Source organism: Zalophus californianus, chromosome 3, assembly GCF_009762305.2.
Source record: "Zalophus californianus isolate mZalCal1 chromosome 3, mZalCal1.pri.v2, whole genome shotgun sequence".
Classification (NCBI taxonomy): Eukaryota; Metazoa; Chordata; class Mammalia; order Carnivora; family Otariidae; genus Zalophus; species Zalophus californianus.
In genome coordinates this window covers 145,184,281-145,202,460 of record NC_045597.1, presented here as the reverse complement: position 1 = coordinate 145,202,460, position 18,180 = coordinate 145,184,281, and the positions used below count along the sequence as shown (strand labels likewise).

Sequence of the window (18,180 nt, the reverse complement as noted above, 5' to 3'; positions counted from 1 at the left end):
CTTGCATCTTCCAGTCTACTGAAAATTGGCCAGGAGACTGATAAAACAACAACAAGAAATAGAGAATCTGTTTATTTACTGCTAGATATGGTAAGTCTCATTTTATTTTTTATTAACAAGAAAAAAGTTCCAGTCATTCCTGATAGTCTTTTCTTGGCATTTAGTGATTAAATAATAATATGAGCTGAAGTACTTTTTTGATCCCTTCTGTTCAGTCCACTCAAGCCACACACTGTCTAAGTATCACTGGAAAGACTAACATTAGTTTTATTTTACCATATGGTAATCATACCAGAAAACAACAGAATAAAAGAGTAGTATTACCTATTTTATGAATAGTTTTTCAACTGGTGGGAAACATTTAAGGCCTTATATTTTCCAAGTGTGTCAATTTCAACTCTCCCAATTTTCTGAATTTTCTACATTCTCTTTCCCACCCATCTAATATAATTTCCTGTGATTCTCGGTGCCTCGTCAGCTCTTTCTCTTCACTATCTGAACCAGCTATCCTTGTTTCTACACTGTGGCTCTTCTCACTTAGAATTAATTTCCTTTTCCTGCAGAGATCTATATCTGTTCTATGATTCGGCGTACCCCATAGCTAAAATCTTTTTCTAGATAGACTTTCCTGATTACTCTGGCCCGCATTAATCTTTCATCCCTTTTGAACTCCTCTAGCTTTCCACTTAATTACGGTTGGTCTTATGTTTGATTTGGTTTTTTGGCTTAGTCTTGGGAACTTGATGGTATGGACCATATTTTAAATATGTTTATATTCTCTTATATGTCTAGTATACAGTTGAGGGCAAATGAAAGTGCTCAATCTGTTCCTATGATTAATAGACTTAATTGAAAAGTGGTAATTTTAAACATTTTGATAGCAAAACACTGGCACATTTATATTTCAGATTCTAAAGTAAAAGGAAAATAATTTTCTAATTAAGAACACTATAGAAATTATGATTTACTGGCTGTAAATGTTCCCATTAAAATAACTTCAATTCTCTGATGCATTTTTGCTACTTTTCAGATTGTGCAGGAATCCCCATTCCTGACAATGGATCTTTTGGAATCTTGTTTTCCTTATGTCTTGCTGAGAAATGCATACCATGCTGTCTACAAGCAAAGTGTTACATCTTCTGCATAAAATATCTACTTATTGAAGACAAGCACGCATTTTTGTTGCTCTGGTTTTACCTGTAAACTGTGGAACTATTTTACCTTAAGGCCTGAAAAACAGTTTTGTGGATTATAAATTTCTTTCATACGGTTGTATTTTCTGATCATTGGTTTCATTTAATATGGTTCTACTACAGTATACTTGGTTGATTTAGGTTTCACATTCACTGAATTCACTAAAATTATTCCTATAATTTTAGAATATCATTGTTTGAAAAACATACATTATCTATGTTTTTGATATTTGAAAATAAAAAAAACCTTTGCTTGTTTATTTCTGAAAAAGAATTGTATTTAGTGATTATTTTAGATAGTGATATAGCATTCATCTGTGTGTAAATTATTTCATATAGGGAAGAGTTATGATCTGTACCTATGGTTCTTATTGAAAACAAAACTGGATGTGCATTTCTGTGATGTTATGAATACATTTCTACTTTATTTTGAAACATTTGCCAAACTAAACACTGTAACACTGTATAACATTAAAAATGTTAAAGGACTGCTTAGCATTAGAGGCAGACTATGTCCAGAAATTCTAAAACAGCAGCATATGTTGTTGCTTGTATAAAGCCTGGTGATAATTTTTAGACTAACTTCCATGGTGCCCTACCGGCATTAGCACTACCATTGTACCCTGCTGTATAATAAACAGTCTTAGACATTTATCAACTGTTGATACACATGTTAGTCCCTAACCACTTTTTATATGTTTTAAATTTTTGAAATTCAAGTGTACCTGCCATAACATAAAATAAACACTAGACTGTATCACATTTTGAATTATTTCCTTAATTTTGGATCTCCAGAAATTTATTCAATAATATGAATATTTTAGTTTCAATTTAGTTTAAAATATAGGAATGTCTAAGTGTAGCATTTGATACCAGGTCAGCTGTCACAAAATTTGATTAATATTTTGAAAAACATTCCACTGGAAAAAAATTTTAAGTAAAATTGGAAAATAAAATTACATAACATTTTTTTAAGAGTTAAGAACTAAAAGGAAACTCATGTGCCATGCCATCAGCTTGCAGTTGTATATGCGACCAAATGGACAGAGTTGTTTGAAAGAATGGGAATAAAATGAATTATTATGGAACTAGTAAAATGTTGCTGAGAACTACATCAGTCAGTAATGAAAGCTTAGTGGTTGGCATGGAGGGCAGAATAGCTCATTTTGTTTAAAAACTAACCAGATGTTTTGTTTTTTAATTGGCATTATAAAAACTATTTCTCAACAGCTTTGTATCTGGATATCAAATAGAGCTTTTGCTCACAGCTTCTTAAGTACACACTAGTAAAATGTTAAGAGAAAAGAAAGCCACTATGAACTCAGTTATATAATGTTCTTCTTTGTTCCGATACAAAGATTGAGGTGCCAGAAGATTATCGTGTTGCTATTTTGCATATGATTTTTTTTTCCAGTCTATACTTAAAGCAGGAATAGTTAGCACTATCTGTTGGAAATTTTCAGTAGTTCAGTGAGGATTTTTGAAAAGGGAAGGAATTTTCTGGGGTGCCTGGGTGGCTTAGTTGGTTAAATGTCTGACTCTTGATTTGGGCTCAGGTCATGATCTCCAGGTCCTGGGATTGAGCCCCAAATCAGGCTCCATGCTCAGCGGGGAGTCTGCTTGAGATTCTCTCCCTCTGCCTTTGCCCCTAGCCTTGAACGCATGTGCTCTCTCTCCCTCTCAAAATAAATCTTTTAAAAAGAGGGGAAGGAATTTTTAAATGGAGTGGCTTTATAGACTTGAAATAGCCTGATGACTCAGTGAACAGTTGAAATTAAGATTAAATGTTTGTCTTGAAATATTAGCATCCTAGAGTGATAGTAACTTATTGGTAAGGATATCCTGAGAGGTTAAGTAGGCATTTGAATATGTGTACTTGGATTGGTAAATGTGGTAAGGCATAGGGATGTCCATATGCCATTATTTACCCCTGTTCAGGCCAAGAAAAGATTGCTCCTTCATAGTCATGTGAAGTTTTTCTTGCCCAGTTTTTTTACCATATGCCCAAACTGACTGACCGACTGACTGACTGGCGTAGCATCTGCTTATTCTTCTCAGACAATCTTTCTATGAAAAAAAAAAAAAAGACAAGGGTAACTTGGAGAATTAAAAGTAAATTGACAGTACTATTTCTAACATTTTGTTTGTCTTAACCTTTTTTTTTGTCTTAATGTTTCTTATTCTAAACTTAAAGTACAACATACTGTTTTTATTATTTTCTGTACGATCATGTCGTGCCTATACTATGCTATTTCACTCAGCAATAGAAAGAGGTCTTTGATTTTTTTTTTCAGTGCCTCCATATATGCCATGACTAATTTAGTAATTTCATTTGGTGAACATTTAGGCAATTTCTTATTTTTCATTTTAAATATCTTGTATCTATGTCTTGATGAATTTGGCCTATTATCTCCTTAGGATAATTTCTCACAAGTAAGATTGCTTGGTGGAAGCATGTACACATTTTAAACTTTGATATGTAATATTAGATTCCTTCCAGTAAGATTATATAAGTTTTACTCCTGCAATTGTGTGAATATAATTTCCTCTATTACTGCCAATACATATCTTTGCCTGTTAAAAGGGGAGATACACATCTTGTTTTAATTTGTGTATCTTTGTTTATTAGGGAGGTGAAATATCTTGTGTTAATTAATTATTTTTATTTCTTTAATGAATTACTCATTTTCATTTTTTGTTACTTTCAAGTGTTCAAAAGCTTTTGTTTGAAGATACTAATTGAACACTTATTGGCATATGTAAAAAAATTCTAGTGCGTATAGTTAGGGTTGAAAACAGCTCCTGTACAGTCTTGAGTGTAGTGATATGGCTATTAAAATCTATTAATAGTGCATAGTAATTAATGTTAGGATACAGCTACTTTGATAACTGAATTTTAATTGAGTTTTAGAAGTATAGGACATTTATTTCCAAGTCCAAGTTAAGAATAGCTTCATATAAAAAGGATATGTTAAAGAATGAAAAGATGTCCAATTTAAATACACGAACTTAAGAATCAATTGAAATTATGCCAAGATTGTAATTCCTTTATTCTATTAAATAGGTATAAAATAAATTATATATTAAGCTAATTCAGAGAGATACTGTTTGTGTGTTAGATACTATATACAGGAGACTGTGTATATAGCAGTTTTTAACCTCATACCTCAGAGATGTCATTTTAAAAACTGTTGTCAATAAAAACATCTACCAATCAGAAGGCAAAAAGTTGTAAGACTTTCCTTGCCTTTCATACTAATAGACTGGTGTACATCATTTTTTTAAAGAGAAAGAATAAAGACCAAAAAGAACTTCACTTTCTTCCTAAATTAGTATAACTAATATTAACCTTTGTCTTTTAGTTACACCCTCTAAAGTTAATTTGTAAAGCTATTTATATTTTAATGTGCTTGATAAAATTGTTTCTATCATTCATTTCACCCCAGCCTTCATTTTATGGAAAGTTTTCCCATTTTACAAAATGATTGTGAACAAAGGTAAAGTGGCCTTTTTGTTACTAAAAATATAAAGGAAAAAATATATAAAAGAAATAGGATCTATATCATACATTATTTCAAATGTAATTTAGATAATTCTTTGTGAAGAGAAAGCTGCCCTACCTGTCATTAAGTCATCTTTATTTACTGTAATCCTTACCTTTATAGATTGTGCTAATGCAGGAAATCTGGTCACAGAATGTTCTCTAATTCAGTCAGTTTGAGAGCATATTCTGTACAATTGGGCTGAAAAAGATGGGTAAGATCTTGTACCTACCTTCTGGGAGCTTAGAGTGAACTTTGCTGTTAAGTCATCTTTTAATCAGCTGATTGTTCTTCTAGTGTTGTCAATCTCTTAACCTAGAAAGGATGGAAAAAATTCCAAAGTTCAGCAGAATAGGACTAGGGCTCTAGTCATTTATTCTGGAAAAAGAAAAGGCTTCTGGGAACATCACAAAATGAACAAACTTTTTAGAATCTAGAAGTAAGGAAGAGTCATTTGAGCCTGTTAGGACAGCTGCTGGGGAAACAGTCTTCACAGTCAAGAAAGTGCTCCAGAGAATGAATAGTTTTTGTGGGGTTATATACTTTTTACATCTTGTAAAAGCTCAAGAGTATAGATTAGCACATAGGCAGGAATCACAAGGTTTATCATAAAGGAATGCAGGGAGTAGGTGCACTGATGGATCTCTCAAGGATGGTTTTCCTTTAGGTTACTCATTCACAAAGTAGATGTACCATGCATGTGTGGTGGGCCATAAAGTGGGCTTTTGGTTTGAACAAAGTTTATATATAGTCATGTTGACTTGGGAATCTAAAAATGGCTTCCCTTGTCTATCAGGCCTTTCAAGAGTTTTTTGCTCATCACACACAGGAGGAGGTTGAATCCAAAAAAAATTCAGAGCTTAGTTTTGTGGGTTATACTTGACATGGTGCCCTGTCAATGCCTGATAGTAATGAGAATCTGATGCGGTTGAGCGAATACTGGCTGGATGAGATAAATTTCATTTAAGTTAGCAATAAATGCCCTTACCTATCTTTGTATTTCCCCAGTAAGTAAAAACAGTGCCTCAGATTTGAAATGGGGGCTTCCTTCTTTTTCCATTAGACTCTTATTCCTTTTTCTTTCTTTTTTCCAAGTTACCTCTTAATTTTCCCTTCTCTTTTCAAGGTAATCCTAGAACTTGGCACAAATGCTTCCCATGACTTCCCATTTTGGATCCTCCTGTTAGTCATTGGCACTCTCCTAATAATTTTGTACCACTTTTCCATTCATTCAGCAAATATTTCTAGATGCCTGGATATAATGGTGAGCAAAATAGAGAAGGTCCCCTTTTACAGTTCAGTTTGCACATTAATGATGTTAGGCAGAAGGAACAAACTTCTGATAGGGAAATATATGGGATGATGGGCTGGGGAGTCAGGGAGAGAGAGTTGCTTGAGGCATCAGGGAAGGCCTCTGTACAAGAAACAGTCGGGCTGGTACATGAAGGATGAGAGGGGGCCAGAAATGGGCAGAGAGAACAGTGAAGGTGAAAGCCCAGAAGGCAAAAACGAACTTGACATGTATGAGAAGAAGAAAGTATACCAGTTAGCATTTCTGTTGGTAGGAGCCTCATTGGGCTGGCTAGCTCTTTTACTTTTCTGGTCTGCCTGTCTTCTTTCTTCTTTCTTTCTTCTGTGCTTATATATTCTAAGTTCAGAAATCCAATCTAAGGTAGGTTGGCCGTAAAGAAACTGAATTCACTCATCGGCTGTGGGCACTGATCTGAGGATGGTAAAGTCTATTATATACCTACCACCAGGCCTTCTAAACCAAGTTCAAATTTTTTTCAGGCAGTGAATCATAATCTGTGTAATCATGCCAACTCTTCTATTACAATGACTTGCCTTTGGAAGATACCAGCTGTGACATTCATAAAAACTTTTATGAGTGAGTAATCTCTAAGGTAGTAACTCCACATCGGTCCTTCATATTTTCTTTGTGGCCACTTGAGCACAAACCACCATTTCATTTGATGGCATTGGCCTGAATTTTCAAATAAGACAATATGCCTCTTTTTCTAAAGATTTGCTGTGACCTTGTTTGAAATTTTAAATGTTTTAATCTTTAATGAAAAATGATTGTTTAGTTATTTGGTCCTGTTGAAAGGAAAATTAGTATTTATTGACCCTACGTGGTATTATTTTCAGAGTGGAAAGCTGCTTTAAGTATATTGAAGTAGGGATGCTTATGTGAATCGAACTTTCCATACACATTACTGTCACTAACATTTCAGATCAAGCATGCCTAACTCTAATATGTCTCATTTCCAAGAAAAGTCTTCAGCCTGTCATTTTGACCTAAAAATAACAAAATAGGATAAATCAGCAAGTTAAAGTGAGGAACCTAGCCAGAGAGGGCCATATCTTATTTCCAATTAACCTTAACCCTCACTTTACTATTTTCTCTTAACTTTGAGAATGAGATGGATGGATAGGTTCTGGTCAACTTGTTGCATGAGGTCCACAAACCTGCGACATGGGTGACCTGGAGATGGGGCTATACTGGATAAACAACCTGGTGATCGCCCTGTCTTAACTGTGGTTTATGACTAAGTCACATTCATAGTGTACATACTGACCAAATGCTCAATGGTCTAGTCTTGAAATTAGTATTTGGCCAAGGCCTACATGAAAGAACACCATTATAGAATGTAAGCTTCTAAGATATATGAACAAATTTTATTCAAAAATTGTAATTTTATTACATCATTTATGTTTTTAAAGTTTAATGTAGTTCAGGATCATTTTTCACCACTGTCAACTGCTAAATTGCTCTTGTGTTCATATTAAACAACTCATTTAAAATACTAATGGGGCACCTGGATGGCTCAGTCGGCTAAGCGTCTGCCTTCAGCTCAGGTCATGATCCCAGGGTCCTGGAATAGAGTCCCACATAGGGCTCTCTGCTCAGTGGGGAGCCTGCTTTTCCCTTTCTGCTGCTCCCCCTGCTTGTGCTCTCTCTCTCTCTGCCAAGTAAATAAATAAAATCTTTAAAAAAATAAAAAAATAAAATACTAAATAGTTACTTTCAAGTGTAGAGTGGAGAGCAACTCATGAAGTTGCTATCAAATTAAGATATGCTTTTTCTCCATTAGTAACTAAGTTAAAAACATTTCCTCTTTAACTCCTGGATTTGAAGTCTTAGGGGTCAGTGGTAATGATAAAATTTCATTAAAGTATTCTCACATGCTGAATTTCCTGCATTATTGGATGATATTTCCAGAAACAAACCTCGGCAGGGAAATTGCTTTTCCCTCTGCCTGCTTCTCCCTCTGCTTGCCGCTCCCCCTGCTTGTGCGTGCTCACTCACTCTCTGACAAATAAATAAAATCTTTAAAAAATTAAGGCACATTCATACTTAAACTGATAGAATCCAATTTAGGGAGATCTCCACTCCAATTACATCTAAAAGGTTTATCTTTATTTGAAAGTGGATATTCAATTATTAATCATAAATTGAGATGCTGTACTAACTAGGTATGACCATAACCTATGTAATTACATGGTGATTGATCACACACGACCTGGGATGCAAGAAAGCAGACTGGAGCACTCATTCAACTGTTAGACCCTGCAAAAACTGAAGCTGAATCCGAGGAGCAGATAATGCACAACTTCCTAGGCTGAAGATGAACTTCAGTTCATTCCTAATTCTTACCTTTAGCCAAAATGTACAAGGGTCTCTGTGTGTAGCCTGAAGCAAGGCCCAGCTGGCAGAACTTGAGATGGGAGGAAAGGTCAAATTTGACCTTGGCTGTTAAGAGGGGTTTTGTCCAAGCTGAAAATGCTGGTTAGAGTCATAAGAAGAGCTCACATTTATTGATAGCTCACTATGCAGCAGACACTGCTAAGTTTTATCTAATTTGATCCTTTAAGTATTGCTCATTTTGTCTTCCCAATCACCCTACATGGTGATTATCCTCAAATTACTGATGTGGAAACTGAAGCTAAGGGAAGGAAGGTAAGTAACTTGTACAAACTCATATTGCAAGGAAAAAGCTAAGATTTAAATCTGGCCCCGAACTATATACTTATCATTACATTGTCTCAGTTCTCTTGGATATAAATATGGGCTTTTTTAGGCACTAGCATTTAAAGTTGCTTTGCACTAACTCACCTGCAGCTTCAGGGTCAGGAAATACTTCTGAGTGCTTACTTTGTGCCACTCTTGTTACTAGGCATTTTCATGCCCGTTACCTCATTTAATCTCCACAACCAAATTGCGCAGTAGGGATTAGTTTTTCATGAAGAAACTGTATCACAGAGCTTTAAATCCCTGTCACAAAAATATGGAGGGACAGTAATAATGGAGCACTTCAGTCTTTTATAGCTGGATAGAGCCTTAGAAATTATCTACTTTAACCTACCTAAGGGCAAGTAATGTATCCAAAGTCACATAGAAGGAATCTGGTGATTTCTTCTAGAATTCTTACATCTTGATTCTTGGTTTAGTGGGTCTAGTGCTCCTTCTGCTCTGCCATGCTGCTACATAAATGTGCATAGTTCCACAGTCATAAAGTCTTAATCATAATGAGCATTTGCTGGTTCCTGCTAGGATTTTAGGGTGTATGTGAGGTGATTCCATGGCATCAAATAAATCTGGGATCTCAATCCCAGCTCTGTCACTTAAGGATGAATTACTTGACTTATCTGAGTTTGTTTCTGTAAGTGTAGAACAGGGATAATATCTACCTTAAAGGGCTGTTGTAAGGATTAAGGTAAGTGAGGTCATGTACATAAATTGATGAGATTCAATAAATGGTGGTTGTTTTTCTGATTTGTTGATTTGGTTATTTGTTTGCTTTTTATAAAATTATCTTCAGAGAGTTTGTCATGGTCATTATGAGTAGTGTAACATCACAACTTCCACTCATGAGAATGTGACATTGTTGTGTCCAGCCTATATTTCAGCTCTGGTCTGAGAGTCTTTATGTTAAATGGGAAAGAGCTTTTTCTCATGTGCATTTAACATAAAGCAATGCTCAAGTTAATTTAAGACTGCTCTTTACTATATATACTTTATACTATATTTGTGTGTATTATACACAACAGATGTAAAAGATAGAAAGATTACATTTTCAAATGTCGTTGTAGGACCCAGAACAATTTCAACAATGGCTCATTGGAAGCCTCTGTGCCTTTCCTCATATTGTTTCCTACCTCTAGAATGGAATGTTCTCTCATATTCTGGCCCGCAAACTGCTGACCATATTGTCAACAGTGAGTTCAAACATCACCTTCTTCTCCATAGCACATCATCCTCTGTTTCTTCTGAACCTTGTAAATACCTTTATTATAGTACTTACTGAATCATAGTGTAATTGTTACATATCTGTGTCTCCTTTGATTCTGGGAATGCCTTCTGGGTCCATGTTTATTTCATCTTTCTTTTTTTAATCAATCCCCCAACTCGGTGGAAAAGGCTGATGGCTAGACAGATGCTATAGAAAAATGTCCTTTGCTTCATGTTGGGGGCAAGTGGTTATTTTTCTTTTTGTTCTTGTGGAGGGACAGGGCATCGTGAAGTACAGGTAGGTACTTCCAGTGCCTGGAATGGAGGTAGCTCAGTGGTGACACAAAGTGATTTCTGTGATTTCTCCCAAGGAGATGATTCACATGTTTGGAGTATTTGGGGGAGATGTGGAATCTGAACTTCTTATATAAATAGGCGTAAACCCCTGAAACTAATAATACACTATATATTAACAAAATTGAATGTAAATAAAAAATTTAAAAAAATAGGCATAAGGATGGGAGGATTAGCAAGAGATCAAGAAAGTCTTCCACGTTACAGGAAAATGACTTTAAAAAAAAAAAATCTGGAAATGTGAGTGAAATGCCAAGAGCAAAGAAGAGGAGCTCTAAGAGAAATTACAAAGTGACAGTTGAGGTCATTGTCATGAAATAGAAAAATAATCCTTTCAATCTGGTGACTCACCCCTAACTAAAGTCAGTACTTATAAAAAAGGCAGGAGCTTGTGAGACACTTAACTGTAATCTTATCCCTTTTCAGGAATACCTCCCATACTTAAGCTGGTCGGATGATCTTTTCATGTCACCAGGTACAAGGATTAGTAGACCTTGAAATGTTATCCTGTCCGTCTAACTTCTCATCTGTTCTCAAGATTGCACTGGCAATTACCTTGGCAGCTGATCACACAGTGACGACCGACAAGCCTCCTAGGCTTTCAAGATGGCAGAACACTCTTGGAGAATAAATGCCTTTGCTGCTGGAGGTCACAGCACCCAGAAACTGATTAGAGGAAGCAGCTGATGACCTGTCTAGTGAGTTCTATTTTTGTTATATCTGAGCCCAAGTCCGATGGTTGCTAGCAAGTGAATTAATACCATGACTTCAGTCTGAAGGAAATACCGCACAATTCAAGTATACTCTCCTCAGCTATAAGCCGTGGAGCCTTCTTCAGCCGCAGTCTGAACATTTGCATTCTATACAAAACATTACAGTTGGAAGATAGGTGTGGCTGTCAAGAACAGCTTCTGAATCCCCCAAGCCATCCTAAATAAAACGTATCATAGAAATTCTGCTTTGCTTCATATATCAATGTCATTGTATCTTTTGAAGTTGAGGTGTGCACAGATGGTAAATCCTCAGATTGAGTTTGACTGCCTCTCTGTGTGAAAGGGAGAAGACCTCGAGAGTACCTGTATTCCTGGGGAGAACACCCAGGTAGAGGTGCTCACGACATGTTCTAATGACTGGCATGCTTGGATTCCCAGCTTCAATGATCACATCTGGTCTTGGCTTTATCACCCTTTACAAAATTTGATTTATTTGAAGTGAAGGGAGGGAAAGGCTAATAAATGTTCCTCTGAGCACTAGAGGGGCTGGCCCTTCCATAAGAACAAAGAGAAACTAATTGCTTGCTCCTAACATTGAAGCAAAGGGCATCTCTACCACTGGATTTCTGTAATGTTTGTCTAGCCATCAGGCTTTTCCACCTCACAGCATACTTTCTGAGGGGAAATTTATTAGAGAGTGTTTCCTTAATTATTTAATCTTGAAATTAATAATAGAACTCTTCATTCTAAATAACTTAAGTTCTAAAGGGAATCAGAAAAGGAGAAAATACAGTATTGTGGCATTTTTAGAATGTGGCATGTCCTCAAGGATCGTTACAACGGGCAACGAGTTTCTGAGAAATGATATACTTAGAATCTCTCCGTTTTCTGTTTTAACTGATTTTTAGAAGATGGAGTTTTTTAAAATTTTATTTATTTATAAATAAAATAAATTTTATTTATTTATTTGAGAGAGGGAGCATGAGTGGGGGAGGGCCAGAGGGAGAGAGAGAGAGCAGACTCCCCGCTGAGCAGGGAGCCTGACATGTGGCTCCATCCCAGGATCCTGGGATCATGACCTGAGCCGAAGGCAGATGATTAACCAACTGAGCCACCCAGGTGCCCCTTTAAAAGATTGATTTGATAAGAGTTTTCATTTTAAAAGCCATGCTTGAATAGGAAAGTGAACTATAAATTTCCAGCTTAATTCTACTTATCCTGGGAGCATTATATATCTTTCCAGAGTCCAAAACCTCAGCAATATTACTTTATCTCCCTCCACTTTCCTTTCCCATCCCATAAAAATGTGACTCTTAAAAGAAATACAGTAGCCCCTCCTTTATCTGCAGGGGACACACTCCAGAGCTCCCAGTCGGTGTATGAAACTGTGGACAGCACCAAACCCTATATATAGTATGTTTCCTATATATACATACCTGTGATAAAGTTTAATTTAAAAATTAGGGACAGTAAGGGATTAACAACAATAACTAATAAAATAGAACAATTATAAGAATATACTGTAATGAAAGTTATGTGAATGGTGGTCTTTCTCTCTCTCCAAATATCTTATTCTACTAGATTTACCCTTCTTGTGATTTTGTAGGTGTTATGACAGCCTTAGGCTAATATTGGCTTTCTGACCATATGTCACAAGGAGGATCAGATGCTTCTCGACCACAGAAGTTGACCGTAGGCAACTGAAACCACAGAAAGTAAAACTGCAGATAGGGGAGGACTACTGTAATATATCACATCCTAGCATCAGTGCAACAAATATTTTTTTAAGTTTATTTTTATTTATTTATTTTTAAGTAATCTCTCTACCCAACAGGAGGCTTGAAATCATGACCCTGGGATCAAGATTCACATGCTCCTTTGACTGAACCAGCCAGGTATCTCTCAACAATTTTTTTTTTTTTTTGAGAGAACATAAAGATAGTTACTTTATTGTTCACCTTTTACACAAAGCATACCTCCAGGCATTTTCTTTCACAGCTTGACAATGTTTAGGTCTACAAAACCCAGCAAGAAGCTTCATGTAGATTTCAGTAAAGGAGAATGTAACACATCAACTCAGCCAGGCTTTTGTTTTCTGCAGCAATAATAAAGGGCCTCCTGCACCAAGCGAAAATTTGTCCTCTTACTTGGTAGCGCATTTCTTCCATTACCAAAAAAGTCTGCCCACAGCAAACTAACTTGTATTTGCTGAGCCAGTGGTAATAACTCGTACATAAAACAAATTTCAGTTTGCTGTTTCTTCTAACAGATTTCAAGTAAAAATAGGGTTTAAGGAAGAACTTGTTTTGTATGGTTGCAGGTCGGTTTGAATTGCTATACCATATAAATGCCTGCATGTACTACTATAGGTTCACAACTTAGTTTGCTTTTTTAATCTTTGCGGATGTTGGCCATGTTCAAGGTTTTCAGAGTTGAGCATATGGTACAGTATTCCATCAAAAGGATGAGGCTACTGAATGTGCATCTGCAGAAGAGCTCATTTCATAGGAACTGACCTAAAAGTTCTATCATGAAGTAAATGTGGCATAAACTCTGGATAAAAAGCCAACCAGGGCAGAACAGTGCTTGGAAAATAGGCATTAGAATACTTAAAGGAAAACACATTAAAATGGATTCATAATATGAGGGAGGTTTCTTAGTTGTAAATCTAAAAAATTCTAGGAGAATCCTCATTTTCAAAACCGCTTATTTAAACTATTTATTCAAGTAATTTATTCCCAAAAAACTATGCATGTTCTGACTGTGGAATTAGTTGACTGGTCAATTAAAGGCAATTTTAATTACCTTTTAAAAAATTCTTCATACAAAGGAGAGATGTATGTGTTTCTCAAATAAACTGCATTGTGTAAGTCCTTAAAAAAATAAACAAAAACAATTAAATGAAGACCTACAAGTACTTATGCCAAGCAGGAATCTGCCTGCCACCTATGGTCTCATAGTAATTAAAAATTGATGTTGGACTCAACATTCTGAAACTAAGTTTCCATTACTTGAGCTCCAGCAAAATATAAAGTTCTGTAGCCTCAACTAGGAAAATGTCTTCCCTATCCAAATCCAAAATGATTATACTGATAACCTCCATGCTGGAAGTGCTATTCAAATTGTCCCCCTTGGTGATAATTCCTGCTCCCCTTCCTCCCCAACCTCCTTCCTGGCCTCCACATCCACCTTGGCCACTGCAACCACCCCTCCCTCCACAGCCACTGCCTCAATCACAATGGTGCCCACCATCTTGGTACCTACTGTTCTGCTGATATCCACCACCCTGGTATTCACTCCCTATATACATATATATGTATACATATGTATATATATGTTTGGAAGTCACCATGACCACCACCTTGATAGCTACCATCACCATGATAGCCACCTAGCAGGAAACCCAAATCTCGATAACCACCATCTTGGTAGCCACCACCTTCTCCTCCACTCCCTCCATCCATCCAGCCTCCTTGATGTTTATTTCCTCTTCCTCCCTGCTCAGTACCATGGTTGTAGCCACCATGTCCACCTCTCCCTCCTCCTTTTCATGACCTCCTTGTCCTCCATATGAAGAATGTTCATAACCACCTCTCCCTCCTTCTCTGCCTCCTGTTTGCTGCTGGGGCCATCTTACATTTTCTGCCGTGGTAGCATCTCTGGAGGTGGAGGTTCAGTTTTCACTCGGTCTACTTCCTCCGTCAGGCACCCTGCCCATCAACACCTTATTGATGGCACAGGCAGTCTTTTCTTTTATAGAGCTATTGCTTGTCCTTAAAATCTTTGGCAAGTCTTGTCTTGTAGCTGAAAGGTGGGAAAGGAAATAGTACTTTTAGGAGATAGGACTGAGCGTTCTATTTTTTTGTTATTTGCTATTTTTTCTGTCTGACTCTTAGCTCTGTCAGACCAACCAAAAGACTGGACAGTAACATCCAAACATTTTAATAGCAACTTTCTCAGAACTTCATATTCATTGGCTATGGCTTGGTGAATTGCTTCTTTCTTTGCCCAGTGGGCTGGTCCCATTGGCTTCTTCCATAAAGGCTTTCCACATGGTTAAGTGGAACTTTTGCTAATGTCTCCTTTAATTTTTTTTTTCAATCCTGCTGAAGAACTGGAACATAGTTATATTGGCTGGAGGTTTGAACATTCCTAGAGCAATACATATGCCTTTCAACTCTTGAAAGACCTCACTACCACCTCCTTCTTGACCTTTCTTTGGAGGAGCATTCTGGCAGCTTCTAGTTCTGAGATGAAGAATGTGAGCAAAAGGAGGCAGTTCTGAATGTGAAGGCACGTGGTCACATCCCCAGATGTCAATGAAAGATATGGACTGTTCATCTCCCCTAGTAGCCCACTCATCTCAAGCTGGAATTCTTCAGCTTCACTTGGGCTATTAGTTGCTTGCACATTTTCCTCTAGTTTATAGAACACTCTTAATTCAGACACCAGCCAAGCACAGAGTTCAGTAAACTTGGAGGAACTGGCTCCAGCAGAGACTGCCTGAGACAGAGCACCATCTTCCAACAATGGACCCTTGTAACCTAGATCTTTCAAAGGCTCCAAGATGTTAGTCTCTATGAGGTCACACCCCATCCTACTGTGGTATTCAAATTTCCCAGTCATCAGGCTTCCCTCTTCTCCTGCAATGCGTGTACTTGCGTGTGTGCTGCCTTCCCGCAACAAATATTTTTTTAAATACCTGCTATGTGCCAGATCCTTGGGGCAGAATAGTAAAAACAAAACTATCTTAAGTAAAGATACAATTTAACTAGACTTATCTAGGTTTTCTGCACTCTGTACAGCTTTATCTAAAGAGAAAGACTCCTAATGGAGGCTCCTTCTGCGATTATACACTCTGATCCTGATATGTCTTCTTGCTGGCTACAACTGATTAAATGAGAGAGGAAACTGAATTCGTGGGGAGGTAGTCTGATGACTTGAAAATGGTGGGTTGTTTTTACCATATTTTTCTCACAAATTAGAAGCAGGGCTGAAGGTTGTAGTGGCTACTTAAGTGGCACCCTCATGGAGTAGAGATTGGAGCAGCCACTTCTGGGTTTCCTATGCTCCCAGGTTATGAGGGAGGAGAGAACCAGAAAAAACTGATCAGGTGAAAGGGATGGCATGGATGCCCACAAGAAATCAAAGAAACATGACAGGATGAAGGTGAGAAAACATCCAGACTCTCTCTCTCTCTCTCTCTTTTTTTTTACTTGAATTGATTTGACTAGATTTATATTTCTTACAACTTCCCAGTGCAGAGAAGGTCCTTGATAAATATTTGTTGAAGGAATAAATGTACAGGGCATTGTGTCCTAAATGCTTGGTGTGTACAGGAAGCAGATATGATTCCTGACGTCATGGAGTTTACATGGAGGAGACAGATTTTACATATTTGGTCTTGACAGTAACACAAGTGTTAATCAACCCTCATCATCGATGCAGGAGGCAAATATTAAACAAATAATGACTGTTCAACATTGTAGTGTCAAAAACAAACAGAGGCTCAGGTAAAAGTTTCAATGTTATTTCTCATGACCAATGGATCTGTGAATGCATTAGAAAATTGGTACGATATCATTAGCAAAAAAATAAATAAATTGTACTTAATTAGAATTCAACTTTGGCTGGATTTTTTTTTTCCTTCTCCTTCTCCCTCCTTTTCTTCCTTATTTCCTCCCTTTCTTTCTTTTTGAAATCTGACTACAATATTGTGCTAGTGCATATATTTTAATTTGGTGCAGGGCATGCATAACAAAATAAGTGAAAAGCTATAAATGTTAGAGCATATATATTATTTATTTCAATGACAAAGGGACAATAAATCATGTTGTCAAGTTGCACTGTAACATTCAAGGTCTGTCTCTGTTATGTCTAATTGGCCAAGCATTTGCAGTTCTGAAGTTTACAGAATGGGGAAAAGGCATCTTAGTTTATAGAATAGATCATTGATTTGTCAAATGTACCTTTCCTAACTCATACTTTGTTTCTTTAACTGAAAAAAATGCCTTCCTCAAATATGTACTATTTACAGGTCATTGGAAAAGAGTATTGCACAATAGAATTATTATAATGTAGTAAAGGATAGCGCTTTTATCTTATTGGCATGTAGAGATCACATGTGAAAACTTTTTGATCTTTGTTGACTTGATAGTGGAAAAGATTTGGAAATCCTTTTGTCACTGACAAGAACGGAACTGTGGTAGCTGTTTTATAGTTGGTCAATTTTAACAATAGATAAAAAAAGTTTTTGTTGAAGCCAATTTATTAATACGTAACATGCAACATATCGCCTTAAAGACAAATGCATATTTTTCTCATATCAAGACCCCCTAGATTTTTGCTAACATCCAAAGATATTTAAAAGAGATCTACATTCTCCACCTGTTCCCACCCCAGTCTGTCCTAAGCTGAGAAATAGTACTGCAACCCTCTGAGCTTTAGCACTTTTTTAGGTAAAAGGAATTTTTTATGATGTAACTGATATTGTAACTACTCAGCTGGACGTAAACTTTTAAGGGCTAAGTCCATTTGCTGATTTGTTTGCATTTCCTACTCCAACTAAAAGAATTCAAAGGCATGAAGAGTCTATTGTGAAAAATGCATGAATAATGCAAAAGGCATCCTGAAGTAGGATATCAGTAAGGTTCCAATGCAGTTATGGCTTTCTAATAAAATCATGAAAAACTTAAAATGAAAAAAGTCAAACCATCTCAAACTTGTCGAGGCAGGTATAGAAGAGTGCATGAGGGAAAGCTCCTCTGAAATATGTGGGGTTTTTCCCGTGAAGTCTGTACCCCTACACCCCGACTACAACTCTTTTGAGATATAGTTGACATATAACATTATGTGAGTTTAAGGTGTACAATGTGTAATCTTGATACACTTACATAATGCACAGTGATTACAACCATAGCTTTAGCTAACATGGCCATCGAGTCACATGATTACCATTTCCTTTTTGTGGTGAGAACATTTAAGATCTACTCTCATAGCAACTTTCCAGTATCTGATAGAGTGGTGCTAACTATAAGCACTAGGCTGTCCATTTGATCCCCAGAACTTATTCATCTTATGACTGGAAGTTTGTACCCTTTGACCAACCTCTCCCCATTTCCCCCACCCTCCCTCCCCTGGTTACC

The 18,180-nt window shown here is 36.8% G+C and overlaps 1 protein-coding gene and 1 pseudogene across 5 annotated transcripts in view; one reads left to right on the top strand and one right to left on the bottom strand.

The window, feature by feature from the left end:
- NCKAP1 (NCK associated protein 1) overlaps positions 1-1,955 on the top strand; it is a 99,114-nt gene extending 97,159 nt beyond the window's left edge. For 4 of the 5 annotated variants that reach the window (XM_027588435.1, XM_027588433.1, XM_027588436.1 and 1 more), the window contains 2 exons: positions 1-90; positions 1,031-1,955. In XM_027588435.1, coding sequence (XP_027444236.1) covers positions 1-90; positions 1,031-1,147 — 207 coding nt within the window. In that variant the 3' untranslated portion in view covers positions 1,148-1,955. The remainder of the gene's footprint in view (positions 91-1,030) is intronic. The other variant, XM_027588434.1, reaches the window with a different exon arrangement.
- Positions 1,956-13,884: 11,929 nt separating this feature from the next.
- Positions 13,885-16,535, bottom strand: LOC113920242 (annotated as a pseudogene).
- Between the last annotated feature and the right edge of the window lie 1,645 nt (positions 16,536-18,180).